This window comes from Dendropsophus ebraccatus, chromosome 10 (genome assembly GCF_027789765.1).
Source record: "Dendropsophus ebraccatus isolate aDenEbr1 chromosome 10, aDenEbr1.pat, whole genome shotgun sequence".
NCBI classification, from domain to species: Eukaryota; Metazoa; Chordata; class Amphibia; order Anura; family Hylidae; genus Dendropsophus; species Dendropsophus ebraccatus.
In genome coordinates this window covers 55405875-55430465 of record NC_091463.1, presented here as the reverse complement: position 1 = coordinate 55430465, position 24591 = coordinate 55405875, and the positions used below count along the sequence as shown (strand labels likewise).

General features: G+C 43.8%; 1 protein-coding gene and 1 long non-coding RNA gene across 2 annotated transcripts in view; one reads left to right on the top strand and one right to left on the bottom strand.

Moving 5' to 3' along the window:
* LOC138802686 (uncharacterized) overlaps window positions 1–7670 on the bottom strand; it is a 62312-nt gene extending 54642 nt beyond the window's left edge. The window contains exon 1 of the long non-coding RNA XR_011364800.1: window positions 7576–7670. This is a non-coding gene — a long non-coding RNA (uncharacterized lncRNA). The remainder of the gene's footprint in view (window positions 1–7575) is intronic.
* Window positions 7671–13240: 5570 nt separating this feature from the next.
* On the top strand, window positions 13241–23476 carry IRS4 (insulin receptor substrate 4). The gene is made up of 2 exons (XM_069942632.1): window positions 13241–16801; window positions 21259–23476. The coding sequence occupies exons 1-2, from the start codon at window positions 13474–13476 to the stop codon at window positions 21261–21263; spliced, it is 3333 nt and encodes a 1110-aa protein (XP_069798733.1). The 5' UTR covers window positions 13241–13473; the 3' UTR covers window positions 21264–23476.
* The last annotated feature ends 1115 nt before the right edge of the window (window positions 23477–24591 follow it).

Sequence of the window (24591 nt, the reverse complement as noted above, 5' to 3'; positions counted from 1 at the left end):
ATGGATCTTGAGTAGCAATATTACTCTCAAAAACATTGGAGGACATCTATGTTGTAGTTAACATCAGATACAATTTACATGATTTTGAAAGTACCCATTATATCAGAGGTTACTGAACCAAGGGTACAGTGCACAGTCCTTCCCAAGTGACACAACATGACATCATTTAAGAGGCTCCTAACTACATTGTGAACGTCAACTCAAAGCATAAGAGTAACATAATGATAACATAATGCCTATGTGCTCTCTAGGTGTTTTTTTTATATATATAACTCCCACCCTTTCTCCTTCCTAGTCACTAAGCTTCCTTGTACCAGTGGACAAGTATGCACATTATGGAGGACACAGACTTTTTATATGTTTCCTAAAGAAAAAAAAAGCTATTGCTGTCTATGTAGATTGATGTTCACATTAATAGTATTACATACTGTCTACTATACATACATAGATGAGCCTCCATTTAACCACTAGCTGCATTTACGTAAATAGGTTGCTGTGGATTTCAAGGCCAAGAACCCTTTCTCTTCTTTTCTTCCTCACTGACATTTGTTTCCTTCTATGAGTTCCAACTACGTCATTTACATGCCACCAAGGACATGACTAAATAGTGCAGCTGCTGTTGGGCACAGAAAGTGACCAAACCAGTACATAAGACTTTAGTAGATTAATAAATAACGGAAAAAATAAATTTTCTTTGGTTATCCAGGTTCTAGTTTCTTTCTCATCCCATTAAACACTAACTAATGGGTTTTCATTAAATTGCTTGACAAACAGGAAAAAGTAAATGTTGCAAAAAAAAAAAAAAAAGATTTTCCCTAATTCAAGTTTTCTGCTTCTGTCCTCAATATCTCATAATTACAAAGTGAAAACGGAGTTTTGCAATTTATGGCAAATTTAATAAAAAGGAAAAACAAAAATTTTGCATGACCGTAAGTATTCAGTCCCTCTGTTATTTAGTTCTGGGTCCTTTTATTTCTCTACACCTTGACTGGAGTCACCTGTGGTAAATTCAGTTAATTGGAAAGGATCTGTGAAAACAAAGCACTGTCTATATAAGGTCTCACAGCTGACATTGTATATTAAAGCCATGATGAGGAAAGAGACCCCTGTAGAGCTCAGAGACATGAGTGAGGCCCGTATCTAGTCACCGCGCTCTGCCTGTCAGCTTACTCAGGGGGATGATTGACAGGCAGAGAGGCCAATGAAGGGCCTCTCTGCTAATGTATCACCTTACTGCCTATATAACATACCACCAGTCCTGCACTGCTGAGATGAACCAGCTGGCGTGGTCCTTTTTTGAATCCGTCACCCCTTTCTTGTTATTTTCGACAGTATTCCGATATGCAAATCAGGTCGTTGTGCACAGGAGGTAAGCCCAGGAAGACCAGTTTCAAGATATCTTCTCCCCCCCATAACACATGCCTCCTCATCTCAGTCCCGCCTCCAGTATTTTGCCCGGCCTGTCATACGTTGGTGGTGTAAGTGGTATCTATAATCCAGTGGCAGTGATGATATGGGTGGTGGGCAGTTCTTCTCAGATATACTCTATTCACCACCGAGAGGCGGGTAGGAGCCTGCGCATATCCTGCTCTGATGATGGCTGTAAGATGGCTGCACTAACAGGCTGGGCTGGGCACAATACTGGAGATGGAACTGAGGTAAAGAAGGGGAAGGAGATACCTTTAAACTGGTCTTCTCTGGCTTATCTCAAGTGCACAACCGACCTGATTTGCATATCGAAACACCATTGAAAATAACGAGAACGGGATGACCGATTCAAAAGTGACGACATAAGCTGATTCAGCATAGCGGCGCGGATCTAGTGGTATGTAGCACTTAATATAGACAGTAAGGTGATACATTCACTTTAAACAAAAGATCCAGACTCATAACAGCTGTATTTTACATTTTGCCTCCAGGCAGGCCAATTGTGGCTTTAGTTGACACAGTATTATCTCCTTTATCAATAGTTTTGGAAACAGTATTGACACCGTTAACTAATAAAACCCGCTCCTTCCTATTAGGTACATCCGAGTTTTTACAAGGGATCTCTAATTTCCGTGATGTAACAAGTGAGACTATTTTGGTGACAATTGATGTAACTAATTTATATACGTCAATAGAGCATGTGAGAGGCATTGAGGCAGTTAAGTGGATCTTGAATTTCTACGATTACCCAACAGTGCATAAAGAATTTTTCATACACCTGTTACAAATAGTTTTATGGTAAAACTACTTGATGTTTGAGGACGTTTACCTCTTACAGAAGCAGGAATCGGTGACAGAGGCAAACATGCCCCCCCCCATATGCAAATAGTTACATGACTCATATTGAAGAACAATGGGGGAGATTTATCAAACTGGTGAACGCAGACGTAGAATTGTCTTAATTGCCCCTAGCAACCAATCAGATTCCACTTTTCATTTTTCAAAGAATCTTTGTTGAATTAAAAGTGGAATCTGATTGGTTGCTAGGGGCAACTAAGACAATTCTACTTTATACCAGTTTGATAAATCTCACCCAATGTGTCTACATGTTCCATCTTTTTCAGACACATGTCAAATTATGGCGAAGGTTTATCAATTACATGTTTTGTGTATAGGAGGGGCCACAGGACACATTGGAAGTTTTCTTAGATTATCTAAACTCAATAAAAAGCTTTTTAAAGTGTAACTGTTATTTTATTTTTCTGCAGAAATCAGTAGTATAAACGATTTTAAGAAACTCTATAATAGGTTTTATTAGGCAAAAAAGACTCTTTCTGTACGCTGTGCATTATCAGGCAAACCCGTCTTCATTACAGAGAAGCCAGTGAAGACGGGTTCTGCTGTGTCCATTATATCCTATGGAGGGGGGAGGGGCCAAGGGAGATGAGTGAGCAGGAAGAGGAGACATGAAGGTCAGCTGTTTGTAGACTGTCTGGGCACCTAAAACGCTGGATTCAGGGGTCAGAAAGGTCAGTGCTTATCTAGGAACTTGCTGAGAGAGGATTGCAGGGTGTTGTGCCTGGCAGGACTTCTCCATGCTCACTCACTCCTCTCAGCCCCTCCCCTCTCCCTAGAGCATGATGGACACAGAAATCCTGCTTCTTCTAAAGTGAGGGGGGACCTAGAAAAACAGCTTTTTGAGTAAAGAAGGAAACTCTTTTGGAAAATAAAACCTATTACAGAGTTTCTTAAAATCGCTTTTACTACTATTTATTATTTTCAGAAAAATGACCCTGAAATGACAGTTACGCTTTAAGTACAGTGGTTTTGGTCAAAGAACCAAGCATATTAGTAACAGACTTATTAAGAAAAATAACTGACAGGAATAGCTTGCTTTATTACACAAGCTCACATCCGAAATCAGTAAAAATTTCCATTCTGAAATCTCAATTTCAAAGATCTGCTAGGATTGTGACAGATCCAGCAGTAAAAGAAAAGAGATTAAACGAAATGGAAATGAGATTTTGAGAGAGGGGTTATCCGGAAGGCATACTTAAACAAGCAATATCAAGTCTGGGTAGATCAGGAGAGAAAAGCGATAATGTTAAGCGCATCCCATTTGTGAGACAGTACCACCCTTTAGATTATAGAGCTGATAATATACTAAGAAAATGTTTGTCCAATTTGAGGAAAGCATAGCCAGGCGTATTGGGATTTCAGAGTCTACCACTTATATGCAATAAGCATGCCCCCAATATTCGTGACTCATTAGTGGGAGCCGACAATCTTTCATCACAGAGAGTTTTACAGACACGTAAGTGAGGCACATATGCATGCCTACAATGTATGCAGTGTAATAATATCATCACGGGGGATGTTTTCTCTCACCCATACAGTCAGGGGCGGTCTTGGCATTTCTGGGGCCCCAAGCGAAGTTATGTCTGGGCCCCCCCCCTCGACACGCGTTCCAAAACAATAGACCGCTGTGTGTTGCCCCCAGTAGTATATACCCCTTGTGCACCACCGCCAGTAATATATACTTCTTGTGTGCTGCCCCCAATAGTATATACCCCTTGTGTCCTGCCCCCAGTAGTATATACCCCTTGTTTGCTTCCCCCATTAGTATATAGACTCCTGTGTGTTCCCCCAGTTATATATAGCCCCCCGTGTGCTCCCCCAAAAGTATATAGACCTCCTGTGTGCTGCCCCCAGTTGTATATACCCCCTGTATGCTCACCCACTAATATATAGGCCCCCTGTGTGCTCCCCCACTTGGATATAGACCTCTTGTGTGCTCTCCCACTTGGATATAGACCCCTGTGTGGTTCCCCCAGTAGTATATAGACCTCCTGTGTGCCCCACCAGTATTATATAGACCCCTTGTGTGCTGCCCCAGTAGTATACAGACCCGTGTGCTCCCTCAGTTATATATAGACCATCTCTGTGCCTCACAAGTAGTATATAGACCCCCTGTATGCCCCAACAGTAGTATATAGACCCCTGTGTGCTCCCTCACTTGGATATAGACCTCCTGTGTGCTCTCCAAGTTGTATATAGACCTTATTCTGCTGCCCCAGTAGTATATAGACCCCCTGTGTGCTGCCCCCAGTAGTATATAGACCCCTCTGTGAAGCCCCAGTAGTCTTAAGCCCCCCTGTGTGCTCCCCCCATGTATATAGACCCCCGATGTGCGCTCCCCCAGTTAAACAGACCCCAGTATGCTCCCCCTCCCATATAGTATATAACACAATAAAACAAACACTTATACTCACCGGGGTCCAGGCGTCTCCTTTTCTCTTCACTCTTGTGGCCGCAGGAAGGGTTTTCCCTGCGATCACAAGAGGCCGCACTCCTCTTGTCCTGGCGCCGATGCTCCAGTGATGTCACTGGAGCGCCGGCACCACAAGGACAAAGCTGCCACTTGTGACCGCAGGGAAAACCCTTCCTGCGGCCGCAAGAGTGACTGACAGGAAGGGAGCCAATGTCTCCCGTCCTGTCAGTGCTGCTGCATGTAACTATGAGCGCTTATTACGAGTGCTCATAGTTACAGTTCAGATGGCAGCAGCGAGCGGGGCAGCAGCCCTGTCCAGCGGTCTTGATCACAAGAGCGGGGAGTGGGGGCCCCAATGGATGTTGGGGTGCTTGGTGCCAAAGACCGCCACTGCATACAGTGGTAGTGCATATTGAGTAAAGAGAATTTATACTTGTGAATCACGTAATGTTATCTGCCTGATAAAATGCCCTTGTATGTGGGGAAGACGCCCCAGTGCATAAAGTAAGCACAAGCCCACTATTAGGTGTGACAACCTCTTACTACCTTTACCCCATCATTTCAAACAGAAAAATTATTCATTGTCCCAGACTTAAAGGGAACCTGTCACCCCCCGTGCCGGGGTGACAGGCTCCCGACCCCCCGTTAGAGCCCCATATACTTACCTAATCCCGCCGGGTCCCGCTTCTGGATCCGGTCGGGTCACGGAGATCTCAGCCGCTGCAGCCCGGCGCGCGCGCTGAGAGATGAGTCCAACGCTCATAGAGAATGACAGGAGAGTCCAGCGCTCCGTCATTCTCTATGAGCGTTGGACTCATCTCTCAGCGCGCGCGCCGGGCTGCAGCGGCTGAGATCTTCATCACCCGACCACCTCCAGAAGCGGGACCCGGCGGGATTAGGTAAGTATATGGGGCTCTAACGGGGGGGTCGGGAGCCTGTCACCCCGGCACGGGGGGTGACAGGTTCCCTTTAAACAAGTTACTTTACATTCTGGATACACGGGGATATTGGAACTGAGAGTGTTAAATCAAGAGTACAAGATAGTAAGTGTGTTGAATTAGTAGTGAAACTATACTAAATCCCCTGTTTTGTTTTTCCAGACTCAGCCATGATCCCACTATGTTGGAACAATACCCCACGTGTATTATGAGGCTATTTTGTTTATTATATGCATTGTCAAGTTTTCAGAAGTTCTGTTTCGCCTCATGTTGTTTAATTGGATTGATGATATCATCATTATGCGACTATGCCTCTTATAAATCGCGTCAAGTACTGAGATTTATCAGACAGATGACAAAGGCTACAGACGGGCCAAAAAACTCGTCCTGTCTACTGAATGTTGTATAACTGGATGGTAATAAAGTATAACTACGTTGAAGCAAACGTGTGAATGGCGGGCTGCTTTCTATTCCTAAGTATTTGGGGATTTTCCCACTGCCAAATGCACCACAAGACATGGATGTGCCTATCTCGCCAAGATTTGAATCATCACTGCAGGTCTGGAAGTGAAAAGTAGAGCAAAGGCTGATCTAGGGACGACCCAATTTAAAAAGTTTTTTAGAAAATCCCTTAAACCGACTTACACGTAACCAGAGTAAGTGTGCAGAGGCTTGGCGTCAGGTAAGCTTGGGGTGGTCTCAAGAGCCAAGCCTGTCCTATACCCCCCAATTGATCTCTGTAGGCACTGACCGGCATTGGAGCTTTCTTTAACTTCCTAAATGCCATGGTGAATGGTGATTGTTGCATTTAAGGGGTTACACACTGCATGCCGGTCCTATCCACAAGTTTTGGGATGCCATTCTGTTATGATAGCCCCCATGATACGTATTCTACTACAGTCTGGCAGGCAGTGAGTTGACAGTTCACTGCAATATACATGAACTGTAGAAGCAATCTAATGATTGCATAGTACTAAAATGGAGTATATAAATATATAATCCCTCAAAATATGAAAACTCAAATCACCCCTTCTATTTTCCAAATATAAAAACTCTTCACAAAGTTATCATAATTGGGAACGCTGTGGGAGGAAATGTCTGAGTATAATTTTATTTATCCCATACAATGAACACATTAAACAACAACACATTTAAGTAAAAACTATAATAAAAAGCAGTAAAGAGTACCAAATGGTACCAATAAAAAATTACAGATCACTGGGCAAAAACAAGCTCTCACATAGCTCTGTAGATGCAAAAATTAAAATGTTATCTTTTTTTTAAGTAGTAAAAGATAAGAAGAAATATATAAATTTGATATTGCTTAAGTATCAACCTGAAGAAGAAATAGATATATATATTTTTTTCACATTACTTTTTATGTTAAAATGAAAGATGCCATCAAGAAGTATGATTCAATGATTGTGCCGTTATACTACAGGTGATATAAAACAACAATGCAGACCTCTATGATATAGACTGAAAGGATCTGATAGCTGACATTTTGGTCAAATAAGCTGTTTTTTTCTCCAGTAATAATAATAATATTAACTTATTTGTATATTTATATACAAACACACATACAATATAGTGATTACATTTACACATTACAGAATTAAATAATTAAAATTAATTAAATAAATAAGACCTGCTGGCAAGATCTTACAGACTAGGAGGACTGGGGGTGACACAAGAGGCAACAAGTGCTTAATTTGCTGATTATCCAGTCATCTAACTCTGCAGCCGGACTGAACATAAAGGTGACATACAACCACTTCTGAAATTAAAAACAAATAAAAAGCAGAACAGAAATCCAGTAAACAGCATTAATGAGAAAGTTTAGAAATTGTCCTGAATGTTCTATAAACTCTTTGGAAGAAAAACAAGACGCAACAAGTAAGGCAAAACTGAGGAAAACAGGAAAAGAGTCATGTTAACCTGATGAGACGTCACTTTGCTGTCCCCGCTGACCCTTGCCTTTGCTGTTCTTCTGCTTGCTTGTTATCTTTAATTCAGATTTGCAGATGTTTCATAACTTGTTTTTAAAATCCTTGCTGAATGCCTCAGAAATTGCAGGAAGCTAAGTAATTGGGCAACATTTTCTCCAGTGTTTTGAAGGGACCTTATTTAAACAAAGGAAGCCCTGCTGCCTTTCAGCTGACAGGCAGACAAAAATTGGAAAATAAAAATGTGTGGAATGTTCGGACTGTTTGTACACCTCTCCGCCATATGCTGTGATAAGATGCCACCATCATGATATGCTAGATGCAACATATATGGAAAATTCATCTTGAAGCAGACACTAGAGGTCATTTACAACATATAGGTGTGTGGCTCTTAAAGAGACAGTGAACTATTGGATCCCAGTAAAACCTGTGGAGTGCTTCTTCTTAGAACCCTGGAAATGTAGAACTAAACTGGATGTTATCATTGCCCTGTTATACTATATTGTTCATAGATTTTCAGGAATTCACAACCTTTGAGTTCTAAAATATGATAACGGATTGACAGATGGTCTTTATCAAGAAATTCTATCAAAGTACAGGGATATGCATTTTAATGATCCAATTTATAGTGCATATCTATATATCTGTCTATCTAGCCAACCAACCAATAATCTGCAACACTCCAAAGGTTTGTAAAAAAAATGGGAAGTTTATTCCATCAAATAAATGTCATATAAGGTTGCTGTGCTGCACTATTTTGTTATTGTTTGAAACCATGGTGGAATAAACTTCCCATTTTTTTACAAATTTTTGAAGTGCTGCGGATTATGGATTGGCTAATTGAACGTGCTCCGGACTGGGTCCACTGGCACTGAGTTCTGGTACCGTGTGACTATCACTCTCTACATCTATTCTGTAGATATCTAAGCCACACTGCATAAAATATGGTAGGTAGGTGCCAGCAGATATGTCTAGACAACTGACCTCAGTATACAGGAAAAAAATAATGTGCAGCACTCCAGTGTTTCCAGGTGAAATAAAGTGAACTTTATTCCATCAACGGTTACACAGAAACAAAAAAAAATTACAAATGCAACATACAAAATGCAACGTATCGACAGCCTCTCATCTGAAAATGGCGTCGAGAGGCTGTCGAATCGTCGAGTTTTGTATGCCACACTTGTGATTTTTTTTGTAACATCATTGATGGAACAAACTACACTTTCTTTCACCTGGAATCACTGGAGTGCTGTGGATTATATGTTTACTATCTGTCACTTATAGCCTTGAAGGGGTCATACAGTGCTACAAAAACATGGTCACTTTTATCCAGAGACAGCCCCACTCTTGTCTCTGGCTTGGGCGGGGTTTTGCTGCTCAGTGAATAGTCAGATAGTGAAGCTAATGTGGCTGATTTATTTATACTTCGTCAATTTTAAGCTGTTATGCTGTCAGTTGTGTCTGTTTTTTGCGCCCATTTCATTAATGTGACGCACGCCCTTAGTAAATCTGAAAGGTTTTTCACAATACAAAACATTAAACCCCACCATCCCACCTCACTAGAAGCGGCTGGTTTCTACAATAGAAAATCTGTAAAAAAAAAAATGACGGTTTGCCTAGTAAATCTGGCAATTGTGGCAGGTTTTAATGGACACACGCACGGCGCGCACATTTGGAGGGTTTTTGGAAAAATTGTATTGCACACTTTTGGTAAATATGTCGGGACACTAAACAGACAGTGAAAATAGAAAAAAAAAACATCAATTTTCTGACAGGAACACATTATTAAATCAGCCCCAATGTCTTTAAGGGTATATTCACACGGGCGGGCTCGCAGCGAGATTCTCGCTGCGAGCCCGGCAGGTCCTGTCAGTTCCCATAAACTACATACTTGCTGCGGTCTAAACGACCGCAGCGAGTATGTAATTATACCGCGCTTAACCCCTTCTACTCCCGCCGGCTGTAAGCAGCATACATTACCTGTCCTTGCTGCACGGGTCCGGCGTCCTGCTCTCCCGTCCGGCCAATTAGTGTGTTGCCCAGCCGCAGCCACTGATTGGCCGGGCGGGAGAGCAGGACGCCGGACCCGTGCAGCAAGGACAGGTAATGTATGCTGCTTACAGCGGGGGAGCCGGCGGGAGTAGAAGGGGTTAAGCGCGGTATAATTACATACTCGCTGCGGTCGTTTAGACCGCAGCAAGTATGTAGTTTATGGGAACTGCCAGGACCTGCCGGGCTCGCAGCGAGAATCTCGCTGCGAGCCCGCCCGTGTGAATATACCCTAAAGCAGGAAAAATAGGCAGAAGTAAGGATCTGGGCAACTCAAAAATTGTGATAACTACATAAGAGTCAAAGCATCTCATAAGGTCATAAGAGATGTCTCAGGTATGCCATGGTTAGTAGCTACCAAAAAAAGGGTCCAAGAAAAGGCAACAGTGCTCTGGCATTCATGTGGATGTTACCTTGACTCATAACAACTACCAAACTATTGGTGTAAGACCCCCCCCCTCATAGTGACAGTACCTTTTTCAACAGGTCAATACACCCTGCCACACTGCCAAATATATTTAGTAGGGATGGTCCGAACCCTCCAAGGTTCGGGTTCGTATGAACCTGAACGCTCGGCATCAGATTCCCGCTGTCTGCCCGCTCCGTGGAGTGGGCGGATACAGCGGGAGTAACGCCTGGAAAACTGGGATACAGCCTATGGCTATGGCTGTATCCCAGTTTTCCAGGTAGTCCTCCCGCTGGATCCACCCGCTCCACGGAGCGGGCAGACAGCGGGAATCATTACCAAGAGTTCGGGTTCGTATGAACCCGAACCGAACGCGGTTCGGACCATCCCTAATATATAGGAATAGTTTGGAAAACATGACAAAGAGTTCAAGGTGGGTCTTAATTCCTAAATTCCCAAACTATCAATCCAATCTAGCATCTGTGGGAAGTGCTGGAAAAACAAGTCTAATCTATAGAAGCCGCACCTTAAAGGTTTTAAAGGATCTTGGTGCCAGATACCACGGGACATCGGCAAAGTTATATATAAGACTGTGTAAACTAGATGTCGTTGGCAATTTGACAGTCATCCTGTAACTGGGATAATTATTATTGTCCGGTTGTGGTTCAGTACAACTTATATTGCTTCTAGTTAGGAGAAGATCCAAGAATAATGAATGTGTAGATTAGCTGATATGAACCATAGCGGTGACAGTCTGACCAATAAAGAGCGGCTGATTTCATTACAGTTCCAATATTGATCCATCGGACTGAATCTCTGCGTCTAGAGATAGTTTAGGTTCTTCTTGGCTTTTCTGTTACATGTTACATGTTTACACTGAAGTGATGACTATTCCCGTACACAGAAGGGGAAAACTGCAGAAGTGACATAACTCATTACCTATTTATTATAAACAGAATGGACAAAACAGGAGATCACACGGCTTGGCAAGAGATTACGTTATCTGTTTATTACCCAAACAGCTGCCTAAGGCTATGTTCACACATCGTTTCTTGAGATGCAGACGGCTGGAAAAACAAACCAGAAGCAAAAAAAAAAAAAAACTATTTTTACTTTTAGGGTGCGTTCACACCTACAGGATCTGCAGCAGATCTGCAGCAGATTTGATTCTGTGTTCAGTTATTTAAATGAAATCTGCTGCAGATCTGCTGCAGAAAATCAGCTGCAGATCCTGTAGGTGTGAACGCACCCTTAAAGTGTCACTGTTGTGAAATTTTTTTTTTTGCAGAAATCAATAGTCCAGGCAATTTTAAGAAACTTTGTAATTGGGTTTATTAGCCGAAAAATGCATGAATGTTCACTGTCTTTGGGTATGTTCACACTGAGGAATATGCGGAGAATTTCAGGCGAATTCCGCATCAAAATGCTCACAGAATCTGCCTGAAATTCCACCCGTAAAAAATGAACATAGTGAATGTACATTGACTTTAATGGGCTTTCCGCTTCTTCGCTCACACTGTGAAATGTCGGCGCTGAAAATATCGCCACAGATCCGTTTTCCGACTGAAGAATTGACATGCCAGTTCTTTGGGCGGATTCCACTAGAGGAATCCTATAGAAGTCAATGGGGCTTGAATGGGAGATGAATAGGTGAGGAATTTCAAGCAGAAAACGTTTTATTCCTCAGTGTGAACATACCCTAAGATCAAAAATGGACAGAATGTAGTCATTGTAGTTCATTGAAGTGATTACGTGGTGGTATATGTCATCATACAGTCCTGCCAGCATGCCGATACTGCACCAAATGCGAGTGTCACCAGTGCCCCTCCACCTGACACTCCGGAGCGGCAGTGCTGGATCAGTAGGAAGCTGAAGGGAGAGAGAGCATTTTTATTTCTTCACACCAACCCTGTGGAATTTTGTCATTACAAGGATAACCCCTTTAAGGCTCGGTTCACACAGTAATTCTTATTATTGATTTCAGAGCACTGTACTTATCTGATAGGGACAAACACACAGAACGGAACATAAAATCAAGGAATAAAATGATAGAAATAAAGTACAAGGTGAAAATATAAACTGAAATATGACCAGAAAAGGAAAAACCCATCTGCATCTTCCTACCTAATAGCGGCTACATTCAAGTCTATGGAAATAATGTCTGTATGCACATTGTAAACATGTTTCCATAGACTTTATTGTAGCACATAATTAGGTAAAACAAAAAAAACAGCTGTTTCCTCCCCCCCCCCCATCCCCTTTTTCAGCCGTATTTTGCTTTCATTTTATGGTGTGTGAACATAGCCTAAAGAGGGACAGTAAGGCCCTGACTCTCCTGGATCTATTAGGGCTCCACAGCCTCATAGGCTCCTACTGGGGGTCTCAGTAGTGGAAATTTGAGGTAAAGGTCTCCTGTCCCAATCATATCCTATTGACGTTAATGGGGTCCCTTGGATTTTCCACCATTTTATTAGACAATAAGACATGGAGCAGCCGGCAGTATTTATTGCGGCAATTCTCCCCAGCCTGCTGTGACGTGACGCAGTGTGCACGGAGCCTAGAACTATGGAGCAGCAGGGTCACCACTGGTAACTGCCCGGCGTGTCGTCCATCCCCTCCCCCAGCTCCGCACGTGAGGCTGAGCCCGTACACTGCAGATGCTACGGACACACATCTGCCCCGCATTGCCGCAGAGCGGGTGACCGCCCGCCGGGTGCCGGCTCCTGCGCAGTGAGCTGCACACCGCCGCGCCGCATCCATTTGTTTGGCACACTCAATGTAACATATCGTCCCCATCACTGGACCGTCTCCCTCCCGCCAGCGTCGCTCCCCAGACTGTTGTTTACTTCTCATCACAACCAGGAGATAGGCCCCGCCCATCCAGTGCGGGAGGACGGACAGGGAGACACCGGGCTCAGCCAATGACAGCCTGCCAAACCTTAACTGCTCCCGCTTACAGCCAATTGGTAGCTAGCAAGCCCCACGGTGGCCACGCCCTTTACTATATGTACGCCTATTAGCAGAATCCCGCGCTCCTCCCCCGTAGCCGCCAATCAGCTCGCTGTTTACATCCCTAAGCGTGAGTAAAAAGGGGGAGGGGCGCTACAGGCGAAAGCCGCTTCCCCGCCTATTCTGCGGGAATGTTTGCGCGGCGCCGCCTCGCCATTGGCCGGCTGTTCTGTCATTGATAGATAGGGAGCGGGCCCCCGTGGTGGGCGGTTAGTGTCTGAGTGACGCAGGCGGGCGGGGTCACGTGTTGTTTTCGCCGTGCCGCTCTCCCTCCCTCCCCCGCTCTAGTCTGTCTGTGGTGAATGTTGTACGGCGAGGAGAGAGGATACGCTGCCGCCGCTGCTGTCCCGTCCTGACCGGGGGTACGGAGAGAGCCGCGTCCCCGCCGGGCGCCATGCTTGCTGTCTAGTCCCGGCAGCCCGCTGTATGACGCTGGAAGCCGCACCGGGTAATTCATTCGCTGCAGAAGAGCCGGCTCCCTCCACAGCCCCGCAGCCTCCGCCGCTGCTTCCCTCCATGGCGGGTGTCCTCAACTGCGAGGAGGACAGAGGCAGCAGCCGGGCGGCCATGAAGCTGCTGCCGCCGTCTCCCCCCCAGCAGGACGAGCCGTGTTACCGGCGTGTTGCCGGGCCGGCGGCGCTGCTGTCTCAGGTGCGGGAGGAGAGCGCCGAGCAGCCGGTGCACACCGGGGATGAGGACGTGAGGAAGCGCGGCTACCTGCGGAAGCAGAAGCACGGCCACAAGCGCTACTTCGTGCTGCGGAGCCCCAGCCACCTGGGGCCGGCCCGGCTGGAGTACTACGACAACGAGAAGAAATTCCGGAGCGGTCAGCGGCCGGGGGGCAGCGGGGCAGCATGCCCGCCCAAGAGGGTGATCCTCCTGTCCCAGTGCTTCACCGTCAGCCGCAGGGCCGATGCCAAGAACAAGCACCTGCTGGCCCTCTACACCAAGGATGAGTACTTCGCTATGGTGGCTGAGAGCGAGCTGGAGCAGGACGCCTGGTACCAGGCCCTCAGCCAACTCATCACCGAGAACAAGAAGTCCTGTCTGGACACCGAGGAGCTGGAGGAGAACTATGGGGGGCTGCGCGGAGGTGGGGGGCCCGTCTTCAAGGAGGTCTGGCAGGTGAACGTGAAGCCCCGGGGGCTGGGCCAGACCAAGAACCTGTCTGGCGTCTACCGCCTCTGCCTGTCCAACAAGGCGGTGCACCTGGTCAAGCTGAACTCGGATGTGGCCTGCGTCCATCTGCTGCTCATGAACATCCGCCGCTGCGGCCACTCCGAGAACTACTTCTTCATCGAGGTGGGGCGCTCATCCTCCACCGGGGCTGGGGAGCTCTGGATGCAGGTGGATGACAGTGTGGTGGCCCAGAACATGCATGAGACCTTCCTAGAGACCATGAAAGCTCTTAAGGCATACTCTGAGTTTAGACCCAGGAGCAAGAGCCAGTCATCGGGCACTAACCCCATCTCCTTCATCACCACCAGGAGATACCTGGGCAACCTGCCACCCAGCCAGACAGGCTTGCAGCGGAGATCCCGGACGGAGAGCGTGGTGGGTACACCTCCTACTACCAAGAACAACGCGTACAGGTTCAGGACTTCCAGCGAGGGGGAAGGTACGATGACCCGGCCCTTTAGGTCTGTGACCGGCAGCTTAATCCATCTCAACACTGCAAGGCTCAACCTGGGCAAGCAGGAAGGTACCGGGAGGTATGTCAGAGCACCTTTTAATTCTGGGTACCACTCAAGGTCAGCGTCTTTGCCCGTATCCCACTTCCCATCAGCTACCAGTCCCATAAGTGTGTGTTCCAGTAACGGCCATGGTTCTGCATCTGACACTGTGACCAGGCCATCCAGTTCTGTATGCGGCTCTCCTAGCGATGGTGGCTTCATCTCATCTGATGAATATGGCTCCAGCCCAGGTGACCTCAGGTACTTTCGGGTGAGAAGTAATACACCCGACTCCCTGGGTAACACCCCACCTATCCAAGAAGAAAATACCTTGAGTGACTACATGTCCATGAGCACCAGAAACCAACCCAATGGGAGGGATGACTACATGGAGGCTGATAAATGTTTCCGAAAAAGAACCTACTCTTTAACTAAACCAACCAATGCCACTCTGCAGCACCACAAGTCCCAGCCTGCTGCTTCCTTAGATGAAGACTCTGAGGAGGCCAACAAGCAGTTTGCCTACTCTGATTCACCAAAGCTGAAAGACAGCAGTCACCCTGAGGATTACAGTAATGGTGTTATGGACTCAGTATGTAACCAAAGTGGGAGTAAAGCCAAGGATGACGGCTATATGCCAATGATGCCTTCTATTTCCTATGACAGTGACTATTTGCCAATGGCCCCTAAAAGTGTTTCTGCACCAAAACAAATTGTTTCTATGTGTCCTTCTCAGGTGGACTCTAAAGGGTACATGATGATGTTTCCTGTTGCTAGTTCACCTGTTAGAAATTCATTGTTGGGAAGCCTTTCTAAGGGTCATCAAGAGAAAGTCACCAATGGTGAATACATGGACATGTCCTGCAGGAACTCTTCATCTGTTAAGCAAACCAATGACTCTAATATCAATCATTCCCGGGGCTTTAGCTCTTACTTCTCTCTACCAAGAAGCTTTAAAAGTTCACCCAAGCCCTGCAGCGATCACAATGAGTATGTCCCCATGTCCTCTCCTGGGAAGATACTACACTTTGGCTTAGAAAATGCAACAGATGGAGACACTAATGGAGAATCAAAGAGTGACTTGAAATCTACCACTAGTGTCATGGATCAGCATGGGAGGGCAACAAGGCCAACAAAGCTTACACTGTCTATGAGAGGAAGCAATACCATACCCAGGATGTTTGATCATTCTAATTCAACTGAGCCCACTAGTCCTGGTGAATACATCAACATTGACTTCAGTGACAAAGCAAGTAGTACTCCTTATTCCTTGTCTGCAGAAGGCTCTCCATCTTCTCTGGGCTCAAGCTGTGACCATAGACAATCCCCGCTTTCTGATTACATGAGTGTAGATATTGATGTACAGTCCCCAAAAGCCACAGCTGAACTGTCAAACTCTCTCACAGACATTTCATCCTATTCCTGCACTGGCATTTCTAGAACTCAGCCCAGTGCGGACTATGCCAAGCTCCCATGTGGTACGGCTTGTGTCAGTACCACCAATAAAAGGAACGATGACTACACAACAATGACTTTTAATATGGCAATGACTCCTCCGAGGCCCTTCCCTGGTGAAGCAGAGAATGGCACACAGCTGGGCAGCCCTTCAGCTATAGTCAGTCGGTTATGCATTGGCGATATGACTTCTTATAACAGTGGTTTTCCCTCGGTTCTTCACCCTGTGTCTGAGCCTGTAGTTGGTCCTAAGGTTATTCGTGCAGATGCCCAAGGGCGGCGGAGGCATAGCTCGGAGACTTTCTCCTCTGCCAACACAGTTACTACTACTTCCTCCTGCTTTACTGAAAGTGGCAAAAGACACAGTTCTGCCTCCTTTGACAATGTTTGGCTGAAGCCTGATGAAAGTAATTGTGATCAAGAGAAAAAAATGTCCAAGCACTGCTCCACGGGTTTTCAGCATGGCTTAAATTACATTGCTCTCAGTATGCACGATGGGGTCTGTGAGACGGCAGCACCAGCCTGTAGCCAGCACCAGAATGGCAGCAGAAATCTGGAAAGTGGGGCCTACGTGAGCATCGACTTCACCAGGTCGGACTGTCTGAAGTGTCCTGCCTTCAGAAAAGGTTTGTAACAAGCACTTAACTTGTAATGATTCACTTTCAGGAATGGGGAACATTCCACACTCCAGCTGTTACAAGACTACAGTTCCCATCATGCCTGGACAATGCTGTCCAGGCATGATGGGAATTGTAGTTGTGCAACAGCTTGAGAGCAGAAGGTTCCCTATACCTGATGTATGTTGTTTGACTCTCTGAGCAGTCTCTTGGTAGTGTTCAGCTTACAGCATTTTATTAGGGGGGAGGGACCATGTTTTCTTGTGATTTTTCTATGGTGTCTGCCAAAAAGCTACCATGAGGTGGCATGTCTGGCCCCTTGCAGCATAGCTAACCATGTGGTACAGCTGGTGCGTGGGCATATTGTTTTAGCAAAGGATGCAAGGCTGTCTGTGAAGTAACCAATTGCTTGGCAAGTGACAAGGTTAAGCCCCCATGCTTAGCAGCTGGGTTGTAGTTTTGTTGTATAACTTGTGGCTCTTCTGTATTGATATAAGGTGTATTATATTTGTAGCTGTACAGATGTCTAAGATGCAGGATTTAAGTAGGGCTTTATTTAGTCTAATAATTTGCCAGTCATAAAAATGTTACAGGCATCATGTAAATTATGCATACACATGACTTCTATATGTACGTATCCAGATAGATGGTCCTGCTCTCCTTGAATCCGCAGGCACTGTTAAGTGATTCTTGGGATTTTCATTCAGTCCCTGCAGTATGTCATTTAGTTGTGAATGAAAACCTACTAGTGCTGGTAACTGTGCTGTCACGGGCAGCGTCCCCTCAATCCACAAGTCTACAACTCTGAAGGAGATAAACTCTGCACAAGATGACTAAGCTTCTTGCCTTTGACTTGCTGACATATGTGACACATGACTATGCAACTTTTTCATCCACTTGTTGTTGGTTACAGCAAACAATTTTATTTGAAAGTACAGAAACATATCAAAAGTTTTGGTTGGAGTGTGTGTTTAGACTGCAATTGATCAGGAAATGGAGATGGGAGAGAGCGCATTCACGTCCGGCTGTCATGTGACCTGGCTCCTATTGCAAGTCTTTGGGGCTGTCCAGGTCTTATGCAAGGAGAGGAGTGTGTGGTAGCGCGGTCATCTTCTCACTTGTTCTACTGATCGGTCGGGGTCTGATCACACACATCCTGACCACCGATTAAAACCTTTTGACATGTCCTCAGGAAATGTGCTAAGTATGTGTTAAAGAGGTTGCCCACCATCACAGACATTTTGTAGGACTTCAGTAATGTTTATGGTAAGAGTCTTACTGAGCACTTTCCCTGTGGGCCTGTCACTCCGCTGCTTGCTGGTGCGCCTGTCCTTTGTTGCCATTCATGGTGATAATGAATGAAAGCAGTGAAGGCGCTCTGAGCAAATGCCTTACCATAACATATTCTGAAGCTTTACAAATTTTTACATGAAAGGGAAACTAACAGCAAGTTGGAAGACTGTAACCTGCTGGGGACACTGAGGATGAAGGTAATTACCTTACATTCATCCTCAGTGCCATATAGATGAAATCTTTTATATGTAAATTAAGCGGTGCCCTAGATTACAGCCCTCAGTGCACCAATCCACCCGCCAGCTTCCTCATGAATATTCATCTAGTTCTCTGTAGTGACGTCACTCTTGTGCTTCTCTCTGTACAGCGCTGGATGAATATTCAAGAAGAGGCAGGCGGGTGGATTGGTGCACTGAGGGCTGTAATCTAGGGCACCGCTTAATTTACATATTAAACTGAAGATTTTCATGTGACCTGAACTTGAGATGACATTAGGGGGCAAAGTTGCCATGTTTTTGTAGCGCTGGATAACCCCTTTAAAGAGAAATTGCTTAAGCAACATGAAAATGATGGTAGATTTCCCCTAACAGTGTGATCAGCTGGGATAGGAGTTTCAATTTTGTGTGTCTGGTATCTTAAAGCAACAGTGGATGGTCTGGTCACTGGAAGACCTCATGCACATAGGAAGCCTATACAGTGGCAAACGGTGGTCATCCACTTCTGTATTACACAGCCATAAGTGCTCCATGTGCCTCAGTACAAGAATGCACTATGGGAAAGTGTATCTGTAATACAGCAAGGGAGGACTAAACTATGGAGATCCAGTATTGGTTGATAGTGGTTTGGGTGCTCTGCTATGGATCTATACAGCACTGAGCTCTGAGGCTCCGGGCACATGAGCTTACAGTTTGTAGTCTCCTTGGCATACACTTTGCAGAGATTCGTATCTTCAGTCGGCAGCGGTGACAACACCTTCAGCCTCCAATCTGACTAAACTTTTAACTGGCAAATGAAGTGTCATCCTGTAAAAAGGACAGATTGGTTTTAATGAGCATTAAAGGAGTTGTCCCAGGAATAAAAACATAAAATAAATCACCTGCCTGTAGCAGCATCTCGATATTAACCCAGAAGTCCCATAGACATGAATGGAGCTGTGGCTTGCAAGCGTGCTGCCCATACATGTACTCGGGGGGATAAGTGACCTGTCTCTGCTTGCTGGGGGTCCCATCAGTCGGATTCCCACCAATCGGCTTGTTCTTCTCTGTCCTGTGGGTTTAGGATACCTTTTTAAATCTTTGTTTAACCCCTTTAATTCTACACAATCTGCATGTGAAAATGTCAGGTGACAAGTGGAGGTATTGCCTATAGCAGCAGCATGTGGCCAGTTTCTGGCCTGTGCTGGATTCTGACTGGTGGCTATGGGCAGCCTAGTCTAGTTATTACTGTCATTTGTGTGGTTAATGGTTCTGTATCTTCTGTAGGACATGCTACAGGTTTAACAGTGAAAAGCGTCGCTGTGCTGTTCATCTACCCCAGTTAATCAAAAACAGAAGAGGGTATACTTTCCTATCCTTGCCTGCTCTCCTTGGTCTCTTCAGTAGCTGTGGGCAGATGAAGTACTTGTTAGCCTTGGGAGTATTCTGCAGTATAGGACAGCAGCTTCTTCCTCCTCCACTGTCTGTTCTACCAGTTGCCCTCAGTTACTCTTTAGTGTATGTTCACATAGATCTGCATCAGATTCTTTGAAATAAAATCTTTGTGTCACTTTTTTTTTTTTTAATGTGAATCCGCTTAATAGTTCACACTGAACTACAGGGCAGATATGAAGACAATGTTGTGGGAAAGTGTGGCATTACCCCTTTAGGGTTAGGGTTAATTATGTGTAATAAAGATTTCTGCTTACATCTGATACTTGCTGTGGCATATGATTCTGTAAATAAAGCTTTGAAACCTAGTACATGCAATAAATGTCCCCATATAAGCACTTACACCATTTTTGTTACTATAAATAGGTCGAAAACCTATTTATGGAAGTAGGAGCTCTGCTTTTTTTTTCTCCTGCATACGGCTATGGAAATGTATTATTATTATTGCTACCTACAGCTACCACTAGGGGGTGTGCTTATGTTTACTCAGCATCCAGTGAAGGCAGTCATAGCTGTGTAAATAAATATGTTCATGCCCCCTAGTGGCAGCTGCAGGAAGCTTGGATTGTTTTAACTCAGAGATCACCTGTCAATAATAAAAATGTTTGTGTCAGAGAGACATATCAAAACGTTTTTATTGGCCATGTTCTGAGAGTTCACACCACAACTGATCAGTAGAACGAGCCCTCCCGCCTCCGCTGTTTCTGCCCGGGTATGAACACAATAAGTACATATCTCTCCCGGCTCATTTTGAACACTTTTATATGTCAACATATCGGAATTTTTTTTAAAAGTTTTTTTTATATTTCAAGTTATGCATTCCAGTCATGGTTTTCTCATTGCCATGTCCAGTCCTGATGATACATGTCATGTAGGTAGTGATTGTGTTTGCACACACATGCACACAGTGAAAGTCAACAGTGTCATGTATGTTGTTGTTACAGCTGAAAAAGTTACGCTATGGTCACCATAAGCTTCCATTCATAGCTGCTTCTTATAGTACTGATGTGCAGGTTGTGGTGGGACCTGGCAGAACAGGCGGCAGATCACGTGCCTTGTAAAAAAGTCTTCCTGAGAACGGGTCTGGTTTTCTCAGAAGGTGCCATAGTGAATGAGTTTCTGTGTTGTAAACCATACATAGCATTAATATGTAAAAAAAAGTATATATGTATATTGACTGACTTTACAATGATGATTTTTAGCATGTTATTTTCAAGCCTTAGGATGCATTCACACGTACAGGATCCGCAGCAGATTTGATGCTGTGTTCAGTTATTTAGTCAAATCTGCTGTGGATCCTGTACGTGTGAAGCTACCCTTAAGCTTGTTTCTTTTCTCGTTCAATCATTTCCTTAGTTTTATTATACGCAGAGGCGTTTGCACATCAGAACTAATGGTGGAAATACAGTATTTTAATGTGTAGCGTTGCCAGCTGTAAATGAACTGAAACATTGGGAGCGTTAACATTTTGTACACTTTCATTGTTCGGCATTAATTGACTTTTTATTTGTATTTTATTTTCCACAGACTGAGTGCATTACCATGGAAACCCTGGTGAAGATTGTCACTCCAGCCTTCCTGCTGTAAAACCAGGCGAGGGTGACTGGAAGACAGGATACAGATATAGAACGCGTGAAGCCGGCTTGTGTTTCAGATGGACACGTACCTGCTTTTCCCACACAGATTAAATGTACAGCCATTTAAAGCTTGTATTAATGTGTTGGCAAAAGGAAGCTTATTTTTTATTTTTATTTTTTTCAGCAAACTTATTTTTGTGACTGGGGGAGAAGAGTTCTCGAGGCATGATTTACAGATTTGCGTATGAGATATTGCTGTGTTTTCATGAAGTGGCTCTGACTTGTAAAATGGTTCAGAACTAGCTTCCATGTTGCACTTTTGGTGCCATTTTACATCCCAGATCTGCTGTGTATGTATTTATGAAACGTGCGGCTTTAGCACTTGGGAGAACTTAAACCTGTACTTTAAGAAAATGCCCTTCAGGGGGCGTAAGTTGCATAAATCAGCTTGCTTGTTGATCGATACAAGATCTAATTTTCTGGTACAAAGTAAACTATGATATATGTAAAAAGAAAAATATTTTGAAACTTTAATTTTTTTTTTTAAAGTCAAAGTCTATGTATTTTACTTGATCTATATTATGGAAAGATGCCTCCTTCATTGAACAAATATACCTTTGACTATGGTACATGAAGTTCCCCACCTTTTGCATTTCTCACTTTATACACCATTGTTCTTGTAAGTGGCAATATTAGTTTTATTTAGCATTAAACAAAAGGTACAGTATTAATTTTTATTAAGATATGCTCTGGCATGTGCAAGGTAGAAACAAACAAAGGTATTTCCGCTAATAATTTCAAATATTTATTTACATTTGCGTTCTTTCCCCCCTTTTTGAAAGATGAGAGCAAAAACCTAAACTGTAAATGTAATAGAGCAGCCAGTGAGTGATCCGACCATACACTAGAGGATACTGTTACTTCTAGAGTGTGATATGAATCTATTATCGCATTTTATAGTGATTTCCCCCCCCAATACCTTATTACGTCACTGTGAATACTGTATGTTAAAGCACAAACATGCCCCTACTGATTATTGAAATGTGTGTCTTAAGACCAGGTCTCATTGTGAGGCTAGGTTGACACTAGAGCAACTAAGGCTTTTTTGCATTTGTATTACAGCCATAAGTTGCAGCCTGACAAAGTGTCTGATGACCCAAACTGATAGGTGTCAGGTCATGACTCCAGTGGCCAGACTGGAACTTTCGCTCGTAATACAGATGCAAAAATGCATTTGTTTAACGCTAGTGTGAACCCAGCCCTAAAATGAACGAGGCTTACCCAAAGATTATTTCATACCCATTGAGGATCTACAAAGATTGCTATTCTGAGTCTGGGATTCCCAGTGGTGTGAATCTTTGCGGTTAGGAAGCTAAAGTGCCCGTTCTGTAGATGACCACTTTTCTAACTATTTCAATTTTTTCGGATCTCTTACAAGCCAGCTTTTAACCTTGTCTTGTATTATGTTTACTATGTATAAAGCTATTGAATTATATTTGGGAGACTTTTAAGGGAAATTTATCATTCCATGCACCAGAGCGGATTGGCAAAAATTGTGCAGATATTTTTTTTTTTTGTGTAAGCTCTATTTGGGAGTTTGCACACAACATTTTCTTACACAAAAATTGTTGCTGACTTTTGTCACTCTGTCGATGCAGGAAATTATAACGTCCCCCTTTCGTTCTAATGGGCCTCTAACACAAGTATTCTCATTTCCAAAAAGAAAACTTCTCTAATGCACCAAAATGATCACCAATTCAGAAGACCTGTAATGCCACACACACACTGGCTTTATATGACTGATGCCATAGACCTGTTTGTTTTTTTGTTTTTTTTTAAATATATATATCACTTTTGTGATCTTGCGGCTGCCAGTTTAGATCTTACAATGGATGACCTCAACCTTAGTTAGTTCACTGTCAGTTACACAGGTACAGCATAAAATATGCAATCTCTTAGTTTACAAACAAAACTAATTTATTCAGTATTGTGCTGGAATAATGTAAAGCATATCACTAGGTAATATCTTCCAGCTGTCAGTTTATGCTGCTGTATAGTTTAAAATTTACCAATGATGGGAGAATTGTGTGTCCTGTAAATTTTAATTTCATATTGGAAAGTTATTTTGTCTGTACAAATTAATAAAACTTGGTTGGTACTGTTTATTACATTTGTTGTTCGTGATTTATTGTAATATGTGTTATGTCAATAAGGAGAGAACCATCACTAACATGTTTTTGGGTTTCTTTTGGGGGAAAAAAAACGATTTAGCAATTTCTTTGTCTTAGGGTACAAACACACACACCGTATACGCAGCAGATTTGATGGTGCAGATTTGATGCTGTGTTCAGTTATTTAGATCTGATCTGCTGCGTATTTGTTGCGTATTTGCTGCGTATCGCAGCAGTAAATACGCTGTGTATACGGTGTGTGTGTTTATACCCTCATAAATACACAGGTTACCAATAACATTACAACCGCCTGCTGTAATATTGTGTAAGCCCAACTTACACATTCATCAAGACTTAGGTTTGTGGTGAGCAGATAGAGCAATCATTCATCACCCCAAGTAGTAATAGAGTAGTAGACCCATTACTTGTGTTGGAGTATGTTAGTTAAGCTGATGCTGCCTAATCATGACAGAAGTAAAAAGGGATCAATCACTTTACTTCTGCATGCAACTAGTGGTTAACATATTCTTTAAGTGTATGTTTTCTATGGATTTCATAAAAGGGAATCTACAGGTTATAAACCACAATGTATAATTGTTGAGGTTTATTTCCCTTTATTCTATTTTCAATCATCGGATGCAGCGTTAAATCTGCAATGAAACCGTGTCACATATAGCATTAGGAGCAGATGTTACACACTGCAGATTTCCTTACTTAAAATCCACAACGTATTGAATTTGTGAACATACCATACAATGTACCTGTAGTGCTAATCTCCCACCAGAGATGCAGGTCCATGCCGGGTGACAGTCGCCGAAGCAACATATGTCTTGGCAGCTGTACTGGTGGCAGGTTAGCATTAGGCCAATTTTTCAACCTTTGTGATTGCCGAAAGCTGAAACCATATCCGCATTTGTTCACCAATAGCCATGTGATATTACCGATAATGCTGGCAACATTGTGCAGTTATTGGTTTCCATCGTGTTTGGAGCATATCTCAAAAGCATGTGTGTAAACTCAGCCTTATTGAAGCAACAGTAATTGATGAAACTGAGCTTCACGTGTATTCTACTTTGTAATTTTTTTCTCCTGCAGTAAAATGGGCAGCAGCA

Excerpts from the sequence above, each read along its gene's own strand:
- IRS4 (XM_069942632.1), top strand. The coding sequence starts at position 13,474 with ATGACGCTGGAAGCCGCACCGGGTAATTCATTCGCTGCAGAAGAGCCG.